The sequence below is a fragment of the Schistocerca americana genome, chromosome X (assembly GCF_021461395.2).
Source record: "Schistocerca americana isolate TAMUIC-IGC-003095 chromosome X, iqSchAmer2.1, whole genome shotgun sequence".
In the NCBI taxonomy this organism is placed as follows: Eukaryota; Metazoa; Arthropoda; class Insecta; order Orthoptera; family Acrididae; genus Schistocerca; species Schistocerca americana.
This window is the reverse complement of record NC_060130.1, coordinates 403,052,516-403,073,299: the sequence shown is the minus strand read 5'-3', so window position 1 is coordinate 403,073,299 and position 20,784 is coordinate 403,052,516. Positions and strand designations below refer to the sequence as shown.

Genomic DNA, 20,784 nt, shown 5'->3' with positions numbered 1-20,784 from the left:
TGAGTCGGAGCTTCCTGAAACTTGCCGTAAGCAAGCAACAAATAAAATTAAATACAAAAATATAAACTACTTGGCAACTTTCAACGTAAACTCACTTCTAAAAACAGGAAAAGTTAAAACGTTAATAAATTTTATAAAACGAAAACATATAATGATAACAGCACTCCAAGAAACAAGGTATACTGATGAACATTCATTTGATTCAGAGGGATTCAGAATCTTTAAAGGGAAGCTGGGAAAAAGAGTTATGAAGAATGTACCCCAATTTGGAACAGTATTCATTGTAAACCAAAACATATTAAACTCGATAGTAGAATTTGAATCTATCAATGGAAGACTTTCTACATTAACCTTCAAATCAGTAAACAAACTGTATACCATTGTAAACACATATGCACCAACAAATGCGAAAAACAGAACACAAAAAGAACAAACAAATTTTTTGGCAGGAACTGTCAAACACCTTAGACCAGATTTCATCCCAAAACAATAATATTGCTGGGAGATTTTAATGCTCAAATCGCTAGAGAACGTCATCACCGATCCATAGTAGGCAAATTCCCTGCACATAAAAGAACCAATGCAAATGGAGAAAAACTTGTTAGTTTATGCAGAGAACATGACATAGTTCTAAAGTCTACATTTTTCAAGAAACTCCCTAGGAAACAAACTACATGGGTATCCCCGAATCCAGTCTGTGGGGAGAAACAACTTGGCCATTTTGCTGTGAGCAGACACTCTACATCAGAGATACTCAATGTAAAAGTTGCTAGGAGTGCAGGTTTAGATTCAGACCACTATCTATCGATTGTTAGATTCAAAATTAGGCCAATATATAAAAGAAAGCGCCAATATCAACTAAAAAAGTTTGACACTCAGAAATTAACTAAGGAAGATAATTCCAGGACACTTTTGGAAAACAGAACACCTAAAACATGGGAACAACTTCAAAAAAACATAGTACAGACAGCAGAAGAAACCATTCTCCTTACCAAAAAATAGAAACATGCCTGGTGGAATGATGAGTGTGACGAACTAATCCTAACAACGAGCTTGGAACATATGGGATGCAAATAAAAATGATAAAAATACGAACTCCCTAAAAGAAGCCTGGAAGTAAGCATCAAAAGGGCTTAAAAAGATCAAAGTACAATACATGAAAGACCAACCAGCATCAATAGACTCCAACTTCAAACAGAACAATGCTAGGGACTTTTACAAAACTTTCAAAAGTAACTTATAGGAATACACTCCACCTAGTCTAATTTTCACGGACCCAAAAACGCAGAAAACTGCATACAATAGCATAGAGAACTGTAGAATACTTGCCGAATACTTGGAAGAACTACATAACTGTTATCCACCGAAAGAAAAATTTAATTTCGATATTGTAAACCCAACACCACCGGACTCAAAGTCGCCAACCACAGAAGAAATGAAAGAAATCATAAAAGACCTTAAAAAATAATAAAGCACCTGGAGAGGATATATAGTTGCTGAACTATGAAAGTACTCTAGTGACAACATGATACAATGTCTATCAGAAATACTCAAAGAAATGTGGACAACACACAGCTTACCACCAGACTGGACATCTGCACTAATACATCCACTAAATAAAAAGGAAAAAAAAACAGATCCTAGCAATTATAGGGGTATCTCCCTCTTACCAGTGACCTGTAAGATCTTGTCTAACGCGCTTTTAAAAAGACCAGAAGAAATACTTGACAAACAGCTAGGAGAGTATCACGCTGGATTTAGGAAGGGAAGGTCATGTGCAGAACAAATAGTAAACTTAAAGAACAGAAATGAGGAAAATCAGGAACTTTAAATATGTAATTACTTTTGCGGATTTTAAAAAAGCCTATGATTCAATTGACAGAAATACACTGCCTGATACCTTAAAAGAATTGGGACTTGATACTAAAACAACTGAAATAAATTAAAGCTTGACAAATACAAAATCGAAAGTAAAATTTACGGGAGAGCTCTCAAAATCGTTTGAAATAAAGTCAGGTGTTCGACAGGGAGATTGATTGTCACCTCCGCTTTTCAATTTTGTGTTACAAAAGGTAGTATCCAATCAAGATCACTGTCGACTGTTTAGCCTTCGCAGATGACATGGCATTGATTACAGATTCACTAGATAATGCCCCAGAACAAATAAGAGAACTGCAAAAACAAGCAGCCAAAGTAGGACTACAAATATCCTTCGAAAAAATAAAGTTCATGACAAAGATGTGTGATGCTCCTCAAAATATTTCAGTTGACAACAATACAATAAAAGAACCTAGGTTAGTGGATTACACAAAATGCAAAAGAAAAGATAGCTATAGAAACTAGAGTGCACATAATGCAAAGTGTGTTCCATAAGACCAAAAACGTTTATAACAAATAACCCTTGTCCTGGAACACGAAATTAAGACACTACCAAACAATGGCCAGACCTGAAGCTCTGTATGCGGCAGAAACACTTAAACTAACAAGAAATGGAGATCTTGAGAAACTAGAGAAGGTTGAAAAAAGAATTTGAAGGAAAATAGTGGAAGCTAAAAGAAACGATAACGCTGAATACAGGTTAAGACCAAACGGAGAGCTATACTTGAAAACTGAAAAACTAACCGATGTAATGAGGAAGAGGAGACTACAGTTTCTTGGACATATATTCAGAATGGATAACAACAGACTAACCAAGCGGATATTCACATTACTCAATAGCTACAAATCCAAGCCAGCATGGTTCATAGAGACTGAAGAGGACATGAAAAACTCTGGAATTACAGTAGACACAATAAAAAACAGAACACATTTCAGAAAGGCAGTTCAAAAGGCAGAATTTCAGGAGAGAAAGAAAACAACTAGACGAAAGTGACCTCAAGAAGAAAGGGAACAACCCTCTAAAAGGATGAAGGAAATTTGGAAACTAAGGAAATCTAATACAATGAAGAGTAGCCAAGGTTGATTCATCGTACCCTCCAAATGGTTTATTCGAAAGAAGAAGAAGAAGAAGAAGAAGAAGAAGAAGGAGAACTACAGTGGCCAAGGAAACCATGGATTAATACTGACCTGAGGGAGGCCATTGTGTAATACGGTCGAAACGGTTTTAAGTTTATAATTAAAGTATTTTATACATGGCGGGCTACACCACCCAGAATATTTGTGAACGACAGGCATAAATTATGTGCTTGTTGTGGAAATGAATTAAATAAAAAGTGCCCTTACCGCACATGGCAAATCCTCGATTGCAGTCAGAACTAGCGTAGCAGTCAATACGTTCCACTTACGTACCTGAAACAAAAAACAAAAAGCCTTATGATATTCATTCTGACTGCCAGACATCATACAGTACATCTGCTGGTCAGAGTCAATTATGGAACCACGTTCTAAAGCTATAAAGTTACACGATTCGAACAATACTTGCCTTATTCCTCCAGAAACGTTATCTGTAAGAACTTTGTCTAACAAGCGGTTCATTCGATCATTTTCTTACCAGGATTTCAATTCTTGTCGTTCGTGCTATACTCTGAAGTCAAGTGGCTCCCGCTTATGGACCTGGTTGGTAAACTTTACCGTATTTTTCTTCATTACTAATCCCGTCTCTGAATACTGATAAACTTACTAATACGTTCATTTACAAGAGTAAGGAAAATTAAAACGTTGAGAAAGAAACACACACACACACACACACACACACACACACACACACACACGTCCTGCAAGTGTGTTGCCGTTGCGACTGTCCCTGCACCGAGTGGAAGGTCACCCCCGACGTTGATTTCAAACTTACAAACAGTTACCATGAGCGCTACATATGGGTAAAACGCCGCATTCGAATAGATTGCAGCATTTCAGCTGAAAGTAAAGCACCAATAGGGACACATTAGATATGTCCGTGGAACAATAGTGTGAACATCCGTCATGCAACGATGGCCAATCGCAACCAGTTATTGGGTACGTATCATATTACGTGCAGAAGGTTTGTCAACCTGGGAAGTTGCTCGACGTGTGCACCGGAGCCAAGGTGACATCGTGTGGACATGGAATCGGTTCAAATTGTCAGGTGGAGTCATGACACACTGCACAGGCCTTCCAAGTTCTACAGGTGCATATGATGATCGATATCAACGACTTTTGAGTCACCGAGGACTGAGTGACCCAGAACTGGATTTGGCGTTCGAAGAGGCGACAGGACGTCATGTATCGCATTAATCAATTAGGATACGATTGCATGATACGAATCTCGGCTCCCAACGATCACGGCGAGCACCACGTCGTACGCCACACCACCATGCACTCCATTACAGACGAGCAAGAAATCACACACAATGGACGCCCCAGGATTGGTGTCGTGTGTTGTTTACGGACGACACCATGATCTGTAGTGTCCTGTTGCTCGCAGACGTGTTTGGGGACAGTCCGGTAATATCGAACGCCTTCAACGCTGTCCCCCGCATGTGCAACAAGGCGGTGGAGTGATCTTCTGGGGTGTCATTACTAGAGGTCACCAATTATCTAGCCGGCCGATGTGGCCGAGCGGTTCTAGGCGCTTCAGTTCGGAACCGCGCGACTGCTATGGTCGCAGGTTCGAATCCTGCCTCGGGCATGGATGTGTATGATGTACTTAGGTTAGTTCTAAGCTCTAGGGGACTGATGACCTCATATGGTAAGTTCCATAGTGCTCAGAGCCATTGGAACCAATTATCTTCCGTGGTTGCTGAGGGCAATCTCACTGCTCTACGATACAGGGGCGAGATTCTGCAAACAATAGTGTGACCATATCGTCGGCACTTTCCTGACAATTTCATCTTGATCGACGATAATTCGCGTCGTGATCGTGTCGTTCACGCGAACACGTTCCTTTGGCGTGCTATATCACCAGAATGGAGAGGCCTGCTTGTTCCCCGGACATAAACCCAACCAAACATATTTGGGATAGATTTAAACGAGATGTGCAACGACAATGTACTCTTGTGACTTATGTAGGATCGCCATGGAAGAGTGGGGCAATTTGGACCGGGGCTGGCTTGATGTTTTCATCGAAGGTATGCCACGACGGATTCGAACATCCATTCACTCACGGGAACGTTCCACCACGAACTGACGTTGTACAGGAGAGATATCAACATCCCTCCCCCCAAAGTAAACACGATTTTGTCGTAATACAAATGTATGCTTTTTTATTTGGTGATGAGGATACATTGCAAATGAATGTGTACGCATGCCTCAGAGACAATTTCATTTTTTGTTATCTTTGTCATAAATTTCGAAATAATGGGGGGGGGGGGGGGGGGGGCACCAAAACTATACATGTGGATTCAAACACGCGTGTTTCCTCTTACTGACGAAAATAATCTAACTTACATACACTTCTTGGAATGATTCCTTCCAATTTTTTGTTGTATGTGAGATCAAGAGATAATCTCCAGCCTATGTAACAACGTAACTGCAAAATATTAAGAGTTTTATTACAAGTTTCACTTCCACAGAGTCAACTCCAATTCAATATACAAAATAAAATCGTTGAGGCTGTGTTAAACTTTGGCTAAAGGTAACACTGAGGAATACAACAAACTCACAGTAGTTTTTAATCTATAATCATAGTGCTTTAAGCCAAGCGGCCACTGTAGCTAGTACTACATATTTTTAACTATATCAAAATACATGACTTGTGCGTAGTAGTTGTCAACCAATTATGAATGTGAGTTCGTGATTTACTAGAATGCAAAATCATCCAAATGGAAAGCCGCTGATATCAAATTTAATGGTGAATAACTCTCCTCACTTAAAATACAAAAAAATTAAACTAATATTTTTTGGCGACAAAACAGACACTTTTTTTCAGAACAGGAGACTGCACTGCTTTACACTAAGAAAATGCTACGAGTAATTTTCAAAATTAGCGTTGAAATTTTGGAGTAATATTTTGAGCCTGGACATGGCAGCAAAAATTATAAATTACAAGACGTGATAAATTTCCAGGAAATAATTTAATGGAAGGATTATTTTTAATTCCAAGGATGACATTTTTGGTATTACAGAGGCAGAGAAAAATTGTGTAACAGATTTTCACTGTATACTGTTGGAGAATGTTGTGGTAGTGTAGAACTAGACACACATCAAATTTCCTTTTATTTGCAGTTTTACCAAAAACTTAGCGAGTAATCAGCTTTTGCCTCCCCAGTTTGTGAGCGCCGCCTGTCAGTGTCCTGTATCATATCGGGTGTATGTGCAACGCACAAAGCATTTGACCAAACATGGGAGGAAAATGTTTCTAACAGCCATAATTCTAACGTACTATTAACGGGTTTTGAAAACAATTGTGGACTCTTCGCACTATAGTTACTGCTGGTTTGAAACATGCCGCTGCAAGAATTAGACAGCGTACTAACCTGTAAGATAACTTTTTTTTATGGCTACATGAAGTCACTACGTAGAATCATCTGTGTAATCGAGGTCAATTAAACACGCATTCACAGTGCAACTTAGAAGAGCGCGCTGCGCAGCTTGTGTACACTATTCAAAAATGGCTCAAATGGCTCTGAGCACTATGGGACTCAAATGCAGTGGTCATCAGTCCCCTAGAACTTAGAACTACTTAAACCGAACTAACCTAAGGACATCACACACATCCATGCCCGAGGCAGGATTCGAACCTGAGACCGTAGCGGTCGCGCGGATCCAGACTGAAGCGTCTAGAACCGCTCGGCCACAGCGGCCGGCGTATACTATTCAGTCTTAGAGCGTCAGCCCATTTTTACTTTACTGTAAGAGGGGTGGTCAGCACGGGAAGTTGTCCGCGGAATTGGCATACACTACAGCGATGTTTTTCGAACATTGAAACGCTGTCGTGAGGCACATAACACTGAAGACGTGCGTCGCACTGGCAGCCTGCTGAAACCGCTACCTACCCACTATGGCTTTTTGGAGCCACCTAGGAGAGCTGTGTCGACCCACACCATCAATGTAGCCTCTAGGCGTCTATTAGAAACGACAGTAAAATCTCACCAGCCAGGTGGTGCATGAAGGAGGTGGGCATGGGAACACCTGGAATATAAGCTGTATCAGTGGCGTCGGGTTCTCTTCACCGATGGCTGCAGAATTTGTATGACACCTGACGATCATCGAAGACGAGTGTGGAGGCAGCCAGAACAATGCCTGTCTCAGACATGCAGCTCTACACGTTCAGCACGGATGTTGATCAGTCCTGTTTGGGGCTGATACGTATGGATATTGGACTCTCTCTCTCTCTCTCTCTCTCTCTCTCTCTCTCTCTCTCTCTCTCTCTCTCTCTCTCTCTCTTTCTTTTTTTGGGAGGGGGGGGGGGGGGAGTCATCAGTCTTTTACACACTAGATGATCTCAGGAGAGGACTCCAAAACAAGATTCGAGACACTGGAATTTTGGAAATAAACGGGACTGTCGCGGGGAAAATGGGACGAATGGACACACTAAACCAGATGTCTACACACAGTCATGTAATTTCTGTAAATTACTGTCTCGTGGCTTGTTGCCACGGAGCTGGAGCCCGACAGTGCCCTGAACGAGCTCCACCGGGTTCAGACCAGGCAAATTTGGTAGTTAGAACATCAACGATAGTTCACCATCATCCTTCATAAATCACGGTGGTACGATTGTGGTATCGTGACGCGTACAGTTATCTTGGTGGAAAATGCTATCGCCGTCCGGAAGACATCGAGCTTGAAGTGATGAAGGTGGCCCGCAATAATTTACAAGCAATCCACACCAGTCACTAGCATTGGCCTCATGTAAACCCAGCTGAATGTCCCACGTAGCCTAACGGTGCATCACCTGGCGGCTCCTAGACGATGTTTCGAGCAGCCTTGCGGCTGGATGATGGCGCATCCGGACACGACTCTCTACCTGATGTCAGAAGAAACGTGACTAATCCGATCAAAAGTAGTCCATGATATGAATCAGTGATCGGCAAACTGGAGATCGCGAGCTGCTAGCTGCTCTCGAGGAAATTTTCGGTAGATCGTGGTAACGCTCACGTTGGCTAACCTAGACCGTGCTAACGACAATAGCCTGTTTCTACAGCGCAAATGTCGTTGTCAATTTTGTTTTGTTTTGCTTTGCTTTAGGGCGCAAAAAACAACTGGGGTCAAAGGCGCCAAAGTCAAAATTATAAAACACGAAGACAGACAGGAGTTAAAAAAAGGACTGTATGTCAGTCCCAGTTGACATAAGAGAAGACAGCTAAAACGGGCACGTGGAGAAAGGGCTACAAACCAGACCATACAGAAACGGAAGTCCAAAATTAAAAATTAAATGGCCTTCGCCACGATGGTGGTGCAGACGCATGAACAAAGCACCCATAGTCGAGTTTCGGACGGACAAGGGACCGGTACAAAAGGAGGAGGGTGGTTCGATCGGCATCAAATGGCTCTGAGCACTATGGGACTCAACTGCTGAGGTCATTAGTCCCCTAGAACTTAGAACTACTTAAACCTAACTAACCTAAGGACATCACAAACATCCATGCCCGAGGCAGGATTCGAACCTGCGACCGTAGCGGTCTTGCGGTTCCAGACTGCAGCGCCTTTAACCGCACGGCCACTTCGGCCGGCGATCGGCATCCCAGGGAATACTATTGAGGACACCTGGGACACTGAGGAACTGCTTGCAGCAGTCTGCCAGGTTAATACACATGAGAGGACCAAGAGTGTCTCCTGTCGAGCATAAGCCCCAGGAATTTCGTAGTGTCAACGAACGGAAAGGCAACGGGCCCAAGATGTAAAGATGGTGGGAGAAACCATTTGCGCCGCCAGAAATTCATACAGACGGTTTTGTCAGTGGAAAAGCGAAAGTCATTGGCGATGCTCCATGAGTGAGGACGATCAAGACAGCGCTGAAGATGCCGCTCAGTGAGACAGGTCCGTGGAGAACTGCAATATATGACAAAATCGTCAACAAAAAGGGAGCTGGAGACGCCCGGCGGGAGACAGGCCATTATAGGGTTAATGGCGATAACAAAGAGAACGACGCTCAGGACGGAACCCTGAGGCACAGCGTTTTCCTGGATAAAGGTGTCCGACAAGGCACAACCCACACGCAACTTGAAAACTTGGTCTTTTAAAAATTTCTTAAGGAAACAGGACAGGCGGCCACGGAAACCCCACGTGTAAAGAGCACGGGGGATAAAAGATCTCCAGCAGTTTTCGTAGGCCTTCTCCAAATCGAAAAACAAGGCCACAGTCTGGGATTTCCGCAGTTGACATAAGTGGTCAAAGTAACGAGATGGTCAACTGCAGAATACCTCGTTCGAAATCCACACTGTGCATTCGCTAGCAGATTTTGAGACTCGAGCCACCATACCAGTCGGGCACTAAACATACGTTCCATGACCTTGCAAACGCAGCTGGTAAGAGAGATGAGGTTTTTGTCCTTACTGGGTCTAGGTATGGGTATGAAGGTGGCTTGACGCCAACTTCCGGGAAATGTACCCTCTGGCCAGATGCGGTTGTACGTGTTAAGCAGAAAGTGCTTGTCTGCAACAGAAAGGTGCTGCAACAACTGAATGTTGACGGCGTCTGCCCCTGGGGCAGAGGATCGAGATGAACAGAGCATGATCTAGCTCCCTCACAGTAAAGGCGGCATTGTAGCACACACGATTCGGAGAAGAGAAGGGTATCGCCCGAGCCTCCTCCGTTCGTTTCCAATGGAGGAAGGCAGGGTGATAGTGGGAAGAGCTCGAAATGTCCGCAAAATGGCGGCCCAAGGTGTTGGAGATAGCAATAGGGTGCACGATGACATCGTCTGCTACTCTCAGGCCGGAAATTGGGGTATGGATCTTGGTCCCAGAGAGCTGTCGGAGGTTGGCCCACACGGCAGAGGAAGGTGTGGAACTATTAAAAGAACTAGTGAACGAAATCCAGCTAGGTCTTTTGCTATCCCGAAGAACTCGGCGACACTTTGCACGCATCTCTTTATAATGAATGCAGTTTTCCAACGTAGGGTGGCGGTTAAAAACGCGGACAGCACGTCTCCATGCGCGAATTGCGTCGGGGCATGCCTCAGTCCACCAAGGGACTGGGACACGACGAGGTAAAGAGGGAGTGGGAGGAATGGGACGTTCTGCAACAGTATGGATAACGTTTGTGAGATAGTCCACCTGGTCATCACGACTGAGGAAATCTTGTTTTGCGAAAGTCGCCAGGGAGGAGTAAAGCTGCCAGTCAGCCTTAGTAAGCTGCCATTAGGGCATGCATGTGGAGGGGGTAGGAGTCACCAGACGTAGAGCACATGGGAAATGGTCGCTCGAGTAGGTGTCAGACAGAATGGACCACTCAAGACGATGGGCAAGCTGGGCAGTGCAAAAGGATAGGTCCAAATGGGAATAGGTGTGCGAGGAGTCAGAAAGGAAAGTGGGGGCGCCACTATTAAGGTGGAAGAGGTTAAGGAGGTAAGCCAAGAGGGCGCCTCTCTGGCAGGTCCTGAGAGAACCCCAAAGAGGATGATGCACATTAAAGTCACCGAGTAGTAAAAATGGGGGAGGTAGCTGCCCAATAAGCTGAAAGAAGTCTGCGCTGGTGACATCGAATGACGGAGGGACATAAAAAGCACAGAAAGGAAAAGTCAGGTTGGGAAGGGAAAGGCTAACTGCAACAGCTTCAAGATGGGTAGTCAAGGAGATGGGTTGACAATGAAGTTCTCCCGTATGAGCAGCGTGACGCCCCCTGGAGATGGAATGCCGACCTCAGGGGGAAGGTCAAAACGAACCGGTAAGAAACGTGAAAGCTCAAAGTGGTCATGAGGGCGCAATTTCGTTTACTGAAGGCAGAGTACACGGAGACGCTGCGATTCTAAAAGCAGCCGTAAATCCTCTTTGTGGACCGAAGGCCGCGAACGTTCCATTGGAGGAGAGTCATGATGAGGAAGAGGTTTAGGGGTGTCACCTAGGTGGCTATCGAGTGACAGACTGAAGAGTCGCTACGGCTAGAGATTGGAAAACTGCTTCATCCTTAGCAACTAGTTCACTGGTGATTGCTCATTTTGGGAACTGTTCGTTTTTACTCGTTCACCGTTCAATGTCCGTGATAAATGGTTCTTATGAAAAACTGAAAATTAGTAGCATAGGTGAATGAGGATGGAAGGCGCCAAGAGGGGGCACCTGCTTCCCCTCTCTACTACAGAGTTTCTATTCATTACAGAACTGTCACACACTTGAAGCAATAAATCAGACTAAGAGCAGCCGACCAGTTGCAAAGGATAAAGTAATCTTTACCTAGGTTTCAATAGATATACATCTATCTTCTTCAGAAGACGGCCTGGGGACAATGAACATCGTAATATATATTAAGGTATGAAACATGAGTCAAGAATGAAGTTTAACATATATTAGGAAAATATTGTATTACAAGATGTGAGAAAGATTCTTGGTACTTACAGTATTATAACAACATGAAGTGATATGTCCTTATCGTTTAGGCAAACATCTGCATAGTTACATTAATCGTGTAAAATATAGCCCTGAAAACAAGGTTTGTCAGACAAATAAAATAGGTACATAGAAGTTGCAGAGCGCCTAAGCGACTGAGTAAAATCGGCCAGCGTAGTAGCACAGCGGCCAGGGCAGGTGGCGCTCATGTCGCGAACTATGTGCCGATAGGCGTACTGAAGTAACATTTGAATCATCAGTATTAAATGCGTTCTTAAATAGAGTGATAATAAATAAATTGGCAACCATTTAACACTCCCATTATGACATTGTGGGAGGTATAGGAACAATAACGTAGATACATACATCAAAAAGACAGGTGGCGCTTCCGCCGTGAGTTACATGCAGTGGTCTATATAGCCAAAATATAAAGTTATATTACCATATTAGTGAAGCCCATAGAACGTATATAAGTCAAAACATCAAGAACAATCAGTAATGGCTTTTAAGAAAATTACGAGACCTGGTCTACAATCCAGTTACTACGTAATATAGAATAAGAGAAAATTACATGAGGGCCGCTGTAGTGGCAGCCATACATCGTGAGAAGAAAAATGGCTCTGAGCACTATGGGACTCAACTGCTGTGGTCATAAGTCCCCTAGAACTTAGAACTACTTAAACCTAACTAACCTAAGGATATCACACACATCCATGCCCGAGGCAGGATTCGAACCTGCGACCGGACCGGTCGTGCGGTTCCAGACTGTAGCGCCTTTAACCGCTCGGCCACTCTGACCGGCTCGTGAGAAGAACACATTATATAAACGGTAGTAAACTGAAAGATTTGAAGGTGCATTATAGCTTCCTGAGGAAATAGACTACTGAGGTTACTAGCATTAATGTTAAAGAGATGCTCTAACTCATGATCAGTGCCATCAAAAGCAATGAAAATGTCATCAACATACCGTGCATAATAGCGGATTTTGTGGCGTAATTCTGAACTTGAATTGAAGAACGTTGTTTCCAGGGCGTTAATGAAAACCTCTGCTAGAATACCGGCGAGGGGGCTACCCATTGCTAGACCATCTGGCTGTACATACATTTTCCCGTTAAATGTGAAGTAATTGTATTTTAAAATGACCTTAAGCAAACCAATCAGTTCGACAATCTGAGTTTCACTTAATTTTTTATGTTTAAGAAGATTCTCTTTTACAAGGTCTATGGTTTCATCAACCGGAACGTTTGTGTAAAGGCTGACGATGTCAAAGGACACCAGTCTAGTGTCAGGTGTACAACTTATAGATTGAATATTGTTAGTTAATTCCTTACTGTATTTTACAGAAAAATTATTTTCAAATGTGAAAGCATCTTTAATTTTAAAATGGAGGCGCCTAGCAAGTGTGTGATGTGGACTGCCTATACCATTCACTATAGGGCGGATCGGGTGATTTTGTTTATGCAGTTTAAACTGACTTCTGAGCACTGGTGGTTTAGGGTTCATATTTATAAGCCCTTTCTTTTGGAACTTATTGAACAAGCTGACGGAATTCGTTAAAGGCCTTAAATATAACTTGCCTGCTAAACTCGATAAATATCCAGTTATTTGTAATCTCATTGTAGATCTAAAAATCGGTTTAGAATCTCTGAAATTAGAGAAAACGGAGCAAGTCAAATGTGCCTACGAATGTAACAACATAATAGAAAAAGAAATTAAATTATCTCCTAATAAGCAATCGGGCGAATATAGTATAATAAAAAGCATTAATCATAAACTTAGAGAGCACGACGCCTTAGTCACTAAGAGTGACAAAGGGAACACCGTGGTCGTGGCTTATAAAAATGAATATATAGAGAAGACTGTAAAGTTTTTTGAGGAAAACGACATCACTGAGGTTACTGTAGATCCTACTACTGAACTGCAAAATGAAATCCGGCGCACTTTAACGAATTCCGTCAGCTTGTTCAATAAGTTCCAAAAGAAAGGGCTTATAAATATGAACCCTAAACCACCAGTGCTCAGAAGTCAGTTTAAACTGCATGAACAAAATCACCCGATCCGCCCTATAGTGAATGGTATAGGCAGTCCACATCACACACTTGCTAGGCGCCTCCATTTTAAAATTAAAGATGCTTTCACATTTGAAAATAATTTTTCTGTAAAAAAACAGTAAGGAATTAATTAACAATATTCAATCTATAAGTTGTACACCTGACACTAGACTGGTGTCCTTTGACATCGTCAGCCTTTACACAAATGTTCCGGTTGATGAAACCATAGACCTTGTAAAAGAGAATCTTCTTAAACATAAAAAATTAAGTGAAACTCAGATTGTCGAACTCATTGGTTTGCTTAAGGTCATTTTAAAATACAATTACTTCACATTTAACGGGAAAATGTATGTACAGCCAGATGGTCTAGCAATGGGTAGCCCCCTCGCCGGTATTCTAGCAGAGGTTTTCATTAACGCCCTGGAAACAACGTTCTTCAATTCAAGTTCAGAATTACGCCACAAAACCCGCTATTATGCACGGTACGTTGATGACATTTTCATTGCTTTTGATGGCACTGATCATGAGTTAGAGCATCTCTTTAACACTTTCAACGGTTTACATGAAAAAATTTCCTTCACAAAAGAACTTCAAAATGATAAACGTGAACTTAATTTTCTCGATTTAACAATTTCTATAGAAGATAATTCCTTCCATTTTAACATCTTCCGCAAGGAAACATATTCTGATAATGTCATTCCTGCTGACTCAACCCATCCAAAAGCTCATAAATTGGCATTTTTTCATTCCGCCATTCATCGAATGGTAACCACTCCTTTATCACCTGCGGATCAAAAAAAGGAATTGAATGTCATCAAAGCGATTGCGGTTAATAATGGGTATAACCAGAATATGATCGATTACCTGCTCAATAAGAAAATCTCCCAAAAATGTTCGACTTTGAGAAATATTCTCCCCACGGATACCACAGAAACTAAAAAATTTATTTCCATCCCTTTCCTGGGTAACTTATCGTATAGGATTAAACGTCTTCTAAATAAAAAATATAACTGTAACGTCTCCTTTTCTACAGATAACAGTTTAAAAAGAAATCTTGTACAGTCAGTAGAGATTGCCAGCGATTGGTTTTCTAATTCAGGTATTTACAAGCTAACCTGTAATAACTGCCCCTCTTATTATATTGGTCAAACCGGCAGAGCTGTGAAAACACGATATAAAGAACATTTTTTAGGTAAAAAAGGAACGAATATTCGCAACTCTACCTTTGCTGAACACCTCTTGATAACCGGCCATACGCCTAAACAGTTAGAAGACACGGTTATCCTACATAGACAGGTCAAAGGACGGAGACTAGATCTGTGGGAAGAGCTATTTATTTTTAAACATCTAGAGCTCAAAGACGGCAATATTCTGAATGATCAGTTGAACCTTGCATGTAAACAATTTTTCGAAGGCTTTAAACCCGTACTGTTTAATATATAACATTAATGCTAGTAACCTCAGTAGTCTATTTCCTCAGGAAGCTATAATGCACTTTCAAATCTTTCAGTTTACTACCGTTTATATAATGTGTTCTTCTCACGATGTATGGCTGCCACTACAGCGGCCCTCATGTAATTTTCTCTTATTCTATATTACGTAGTAACTGGATTGTAGACCAGGTCTCGTAATTTTCTTAAAAGCCATTACTGATTGTTCTTGATGTTTTGACTTATATACGTTCTATGGGCTTCACTAATATGGTAATATAACTTTATATTTTGGCTATATAGACCACTGCATGTAACTCACGGCGGAAGCGCCACCTGTCTTTTTGGTGTATGTATCTACGTTATTGCCGGCCGCGGTGGTCTCGCGGTTCTAGGCGCGCAGTCCGGAACTGTGCGACTGCTACGGTCGCAGGTTCGAATCCTGCCTCGGGCATGGATGTTTGTGATGTCCTTAGGTTAGTTAGGTTTAAGTAGTTCTAAGTTCTAGGGGACTAATGACCACAGCAGTTGAGTCCCATAGTGCTCAGAGCCATTTGAACCATTTTATCTACGTTATTGTTCCTATACCTCCCACAATGTCATAACGGGAGTGTTAAATGCTTGCCAATTTATTTATTATCACTCTATTTAAGAACGCATTTAATATTGATGTTTCAAATGTTACTTCAGTACGCCTATCGGCACATAGTTCGCGACATGAGCGCCACCTGCCCTGGCCGCTGTGCTACTACGCTGGCCGATTTTACTCAGTCGCTTAGGCGCTCTGCAACTTCTATGTACCTATTTTATTTGTCTGACAAACCTTGTTTTCAGGGCTATATTTTATACGATTAATGTAACTATGCAGATGTTTGCCTAAACGATAAGGACATATCACTTCATGTTGTTATAATACTGTAAGTACCAAGAATCTTTCTCACATCTTGTAATACAATATTTTCCTAATATATGTTAAACTTCATTCTTGACTCATGTTTCATACCTTAATATATATTACGATGTTCATTGTCCCCAGGCCGTCTTCTGAAGAAGATAGATTTATATCTATTGAAACCTAGGTAAAGATTACTTTATCCTTTGTAACTGGTCGGCTGCTCTTAGTCTGATTTACGTGGAACCGTTGCTGTAGCGCAGCTATGTTTAAAGTACTTGAAGCAATGTTCGTGATCGTGCAGGACCTCTCGTTTTGCCAACTGTAGCGTTATGTGGCTGATCGCAGTGAAATAATATAAGACGGCGCACGAAAAACCGGCCCCGAGTAAGGACTGCTCGCCAATTACGCAAGACTTGTTGACCGCTACGAGCACAATAGATAAACACGTAATAATTTGGCAGTAAAAAGAAAAAAGCTAATGCACACTTCGAAACAATAGATGACGATTGGTGGGCGACAATGAGCAGTCTAGTATTCGGGCCGATTTTTCGTGCGCCACCCTGTACCACTCAAATAACATTGTATTCTCTTCGCAAAATGTGGCACCAGACACTCGATTATAGAGCGCGGGCTTCAGTCGGTTGTAAGTCGGTCTGCCTTCCATAACAATGAACATGCTGTTTTACCTTAGATAAAAAAAAAGACGGAAAATGGCCACTCATGAGGTGCCCTGCCGACTTCCTTTGCATGTGTAATAACAAAAAAACCTTGCCCTTTTGTAAGTATGTCTTCTGCCATTTATCGAAATAGTGAAGTACACGTAATTTTTATGTAATTTACGTAATTATAAAGTACATTTTAATTACCTGTCGTGGAAGCTGAATTTCATACAACAAGAACCAAAGTCCAGAGTTAAAAAAAGGTTTGCAACAGATCTAGAATGGGCGCGCACAGCGAACGAAACGAAAAACAACTCGATACTGAACTAACTAGGAGCAGTGGGCAGTGGAACTGCGGCGAGTGGCAACGCTAAGAAGGACGAGTCCGCCCGAGGGAGACCGACACTGTCGGGTACGAGATCGGCCGACGTGCCGTTGCGGGAACGAGACCGACCGTTTCTTGTTCCAAAGAACTATGAGCAGAAAGCCGCGACCGAAGCGAACTGTGAAAGACCGTTGCTTAAAATTCGATCCTCGCTCCTTCCGTTCACCTTGGTGAACCGTTCCTTTGGACCCGTTAGTTCGCGATCGACGCATCTCTATCTACGACGGCACCGAAGCAGGAGGATCCTTCTCTATGGAGTCCACAGAAGCATCGGCTTGTTTGTGCGGTCGGTCTGTGGAGTTCAACACTGAAAAACTGTTGGTGGTGCGCACCGCCGACATGGAGGCCGGCCGGGTTAAGGTATCACGTGGCGACATCGTCGAAGAGGATCTTCGAGTTGGCAAAGGAGAAGACCGTTTGCCTTTGATGGACTTCATCGAGCCTTTCCGGTTAGAGGAAGACTTGGGTATTGTCTGGCTGGGGGGACGGAGAAAGTCTTCACAGGAGTATCCTCCTGTCCTTCCTGGCCTACCGGTTGTGTAGCTTGTGGCTTCGCCCCTTGATGCGAGAGTTTGATGGCCTGCACAGCTGGACGAAGGGGGGGGGGGGGGGGGAGATACTACCTGTAGACTGGGCGATTTCACAACCTCAGAGCTGAATTGGATGTCGCATGTCTGCAAGGCCATGCCCTTCATGAAGCGGGGGCTAACAAGAAAAGAACTATAGGTGCCAGACGGGAGAACGCAGGGTTTGCGACAACGCCGAGAGGCGGCGGCATGGCCGCCATTGCAGTTGATACAGTGGGGAGAAGAAGGCGGACAATCGCCTTCGTGCGCATCCCTACCACAGATTACACATTTGGCTGGGTATCAACAAAACGTTCTAGTGTGGTTGAAACGATGACACTGGTAGCAGCACATAGGGGTTCGGAATGTACGGCTGGATTGTGATAGTTTCATAGCCTGCTTTGACCTTGGACGGAAGCACCACTCTATCAAAGGTGAGAAAAGGAGTGCGGGTGGGCACTAAGGAGGAATCTACCTTTTTCATTACACGATGGACGGCTGTGACACCCTAATCAGAGAGGTAAAACTGGATTTCGGCTTCGGTTAGATCGTCGAGCAGCTTAGTGTAAATGACACCACGGGAAGAATTTGAAGTTCTATGGGCCTCTACAAACAGGGTAGCCGTGGAGAAGCGAGGCGGCAAGCAGTTGTGGTTGAGAAGCAGAAGTAGTCTCCAAAAGCAAAGTGCCATTTCATAAACTAGAGCAGTATTTCACAGGGCCGGCAATTGCGTCAACACCTTTCTGAATAATAAACGGATTTACCGTGGCGAAGGACTGGACTGACGTCTTCAGTACGTGAGACGACGAGGAACCGTGGTGCAGCGGGAAGGGTCTTGGAATCATTAGCCTCATTACGTTTAAGTTTCGTAAACGTTGACTGTGAAGATGATTGACTTATTGCGAGGAAATCCCCCGTGATTAGCAGCATCTCCGATGGCGCGCTCCTCCCAACTGGGGGCCTCCTTCACAAGGGGGCGCACCAGCCTTAGGTGACTGTTCTCACCTCACAGACATACCAATCGGCAATTTGGGAAGGTTGCAGCTCAGGCAATCACTCCTCCCTGGGCCTGGCTTGTACAGGGAGTACGTGTGAACTCTACTTGTCTACCAGCTTTTGGGATTTATGCGTTACCCCGTCACCTGTTACGGGCCAGACGCGTGGGGCGGCCTTCAGGAGTACACAGTGAGGAAGAAGAAAAAGAGAAACCTCAAACGCCGAAGCGGTGGAACGAGAGGAGCAGGGAAACAAAGAAATGAAAAGCGAGCGAAAAACAATCGTGAGACTATTCTTACGTCAGCGACAGAAAATGCATAACATTCCCAGTCACACCCCAGACATGTTATCCAAGGGAGGGGGAAAAAATAGCAAGAGGATAGACATGCAGCACGGAAGTGAAAAAATGCTGGAAAGGCTGGGTCCCCGTGGTAGCCAAGCACGAACCCGCCAAAGAGTGGCGAGCCCCTGGGGGGCGGAGGGAGGTTGTCAGTCAAGAATACTACATTGCCGGCTTCATAGTAGTTGTAATTGCCTTAGGTTGTGCACGTCATGTTTTTCGTATGTCAGACATTTGCTAACTTGGATAATTCCATTTTCTGCATTGATACTAGGCTAGGTTTGTTCTAATGATGGTGTGTTAAAGCAAAAAAACGTATCATTTTAATTTGGAATGGCAAACAGGTTACTTCCTTACCCAGGAAAGTTTTTTTTTTTCTGCGCCATGCAAGTGTATCAATTGGGAAGAAAGGGAACGTCGAACGTTACTTCAAGACTGCACACTCATGCATTGAAAAGAATTTCCCACTGGATTCTACTGTAAGGAAAGAGAGGTAACGCAGTTAAAATCCGAACTTAACGCTCAACGATCAACTTTTTTAAAACCATTAGACAAGAATAAAGCAGCAACTGAGGAGTCATTCCGAGTTTCAAAAATTACTGCAAAGAACAAGAAACTTGCTGTAATGGCGACCGCAACGGTCGCGGAGTTGAACTGACGGAAAACGCGGCGGGACCCGCGGAGCGGCCCGCGAACACCACCACCTCGGGGGAGGACGGACACGATCAACGAACAACAACAAGATCGAAACAACGGACTCGCAAGAAAACCTAACAACCACGTCCACTCGTACACAGAACAAGAATGTAAATAAGCTGTCTAAGGCGAGGCGATATATCCAGAGACGTAAGCAAGGTCAGACTGACTGGCTGAGCTTTTTTTTTTTTTTTTTTTTTTTCCTTTATTGTAATTTTCAGCACCTCATACAAGGCGGGCCTGGCTGAGCGAGAGGCAGGCGCTTAAATACTCTACCGGGGGCGCCGCTATTGGCCGCTGGAACCACGTGTTCCACTGCGGCGCCCTCTCACTAAATGCGGGCCAGGAGGCGCGCGCCGCCACAGCTTACGGCGCGATGGGGGTCTTCGACGTTCATGACGTCTGGTAGGGATTCAAATTCCGCGGCGCGCGGTGCCAGAAAACCGTATGAAAACGATGTCACCGCGCGTATACGTCCCCACCGCGGGAGATGCAGGATAAGCAACACTACCACGACGTAAGAACACCGCGTTTGCTGTCTACCGCATCTCCCGAAGAGGCGTGAGAATCGCTGCAGTTGGCGCTGCCATCCCGGTGACCGATCCTTCCTCAGCCGGTCACTTGCCGACTGTTCATCATAGTAATATTCCTCCGTCTGTGCGTTATAAAGGACGCCGCTCGGGCGATGAGAGGCAGTCCGCATCGGGAATCGCTCCGGGCCACGCGCCGATCTCAACCAGTTGTCCCTCAATCGTATCTTCCTTCGCCCCAGCGTAGCCCTTCGCTGAGAGTCGCGTTCGAGTTCTTCCCGTTCAACCCGACGCCGGCCGCGTCCGCAACCCGACCGACGGAGTTCGTATCTCCACATCGTCTGCAGCACTGGTAAGTTGTGTGTATAGAAGTGCCTTCTATTGGTAATTACGAACGATCAGCGGGAACGTTCACCGTCGTGCCATTTGTCTTTGAGACGTGCTCGACGTAAGATCAACGCGTCACGAGTGCGACCGACTGAAACTATGGAGGCCGGGAAAGAACAAAAACGAGGTGTAGTGCAGTTTTTGACAGCGGGAGGACTTCGGTTTATTGGGAGAATTTTAGGAAAGTGGGCTTCATCGGTAAAGGAGACCCATATAGGACGGTAGTGCGACTTATTCGTGAGTACTGCTCAAGTGTTTGGGATCCGCACCTGGTAGGACTGAAGGTAGACATCGAAGCAATTCAGAGGCGGGTTGCTGCATTTGTTACTGGTACGTTCGAACACCACTTAAGTATTACGGAGATGCTTCGGAAATTGAAAAGTGAATCCCTGGAGGAACATTATTTAGAGAATGTAGAGGACCGGTACTTGAAGCTGTCTGCAGAACTATTCT

At 43.8% G+C, this 20,784-nt stretch overlaps 1 protein-coding gene across 1 annotated transcript in view; it reads right to left on the bottom strand.

The window, feature by feature from the left end:
- Positions 1-2,998: 2,998 nt before the first annotated feature.
- Positions 2,999-20,784, bottom strand: part of LOC124555606 (liprin-alpha-2-like) — a 381,425-nt gene continuing 363,639 nt past the window's right edge. Inside the window, exon 2 of the mRNA XM_047129575.1 lies at positions 2,999-3,288. Coding sequence (XP_046985531.1) covers positions 3,202-3,288 — 87 coding nt within the window. The 3' untranslated portion in view covers positions 2,999-3,201. The remainder of the gene's footprint in view (positions 3,289-20,784) is intronic.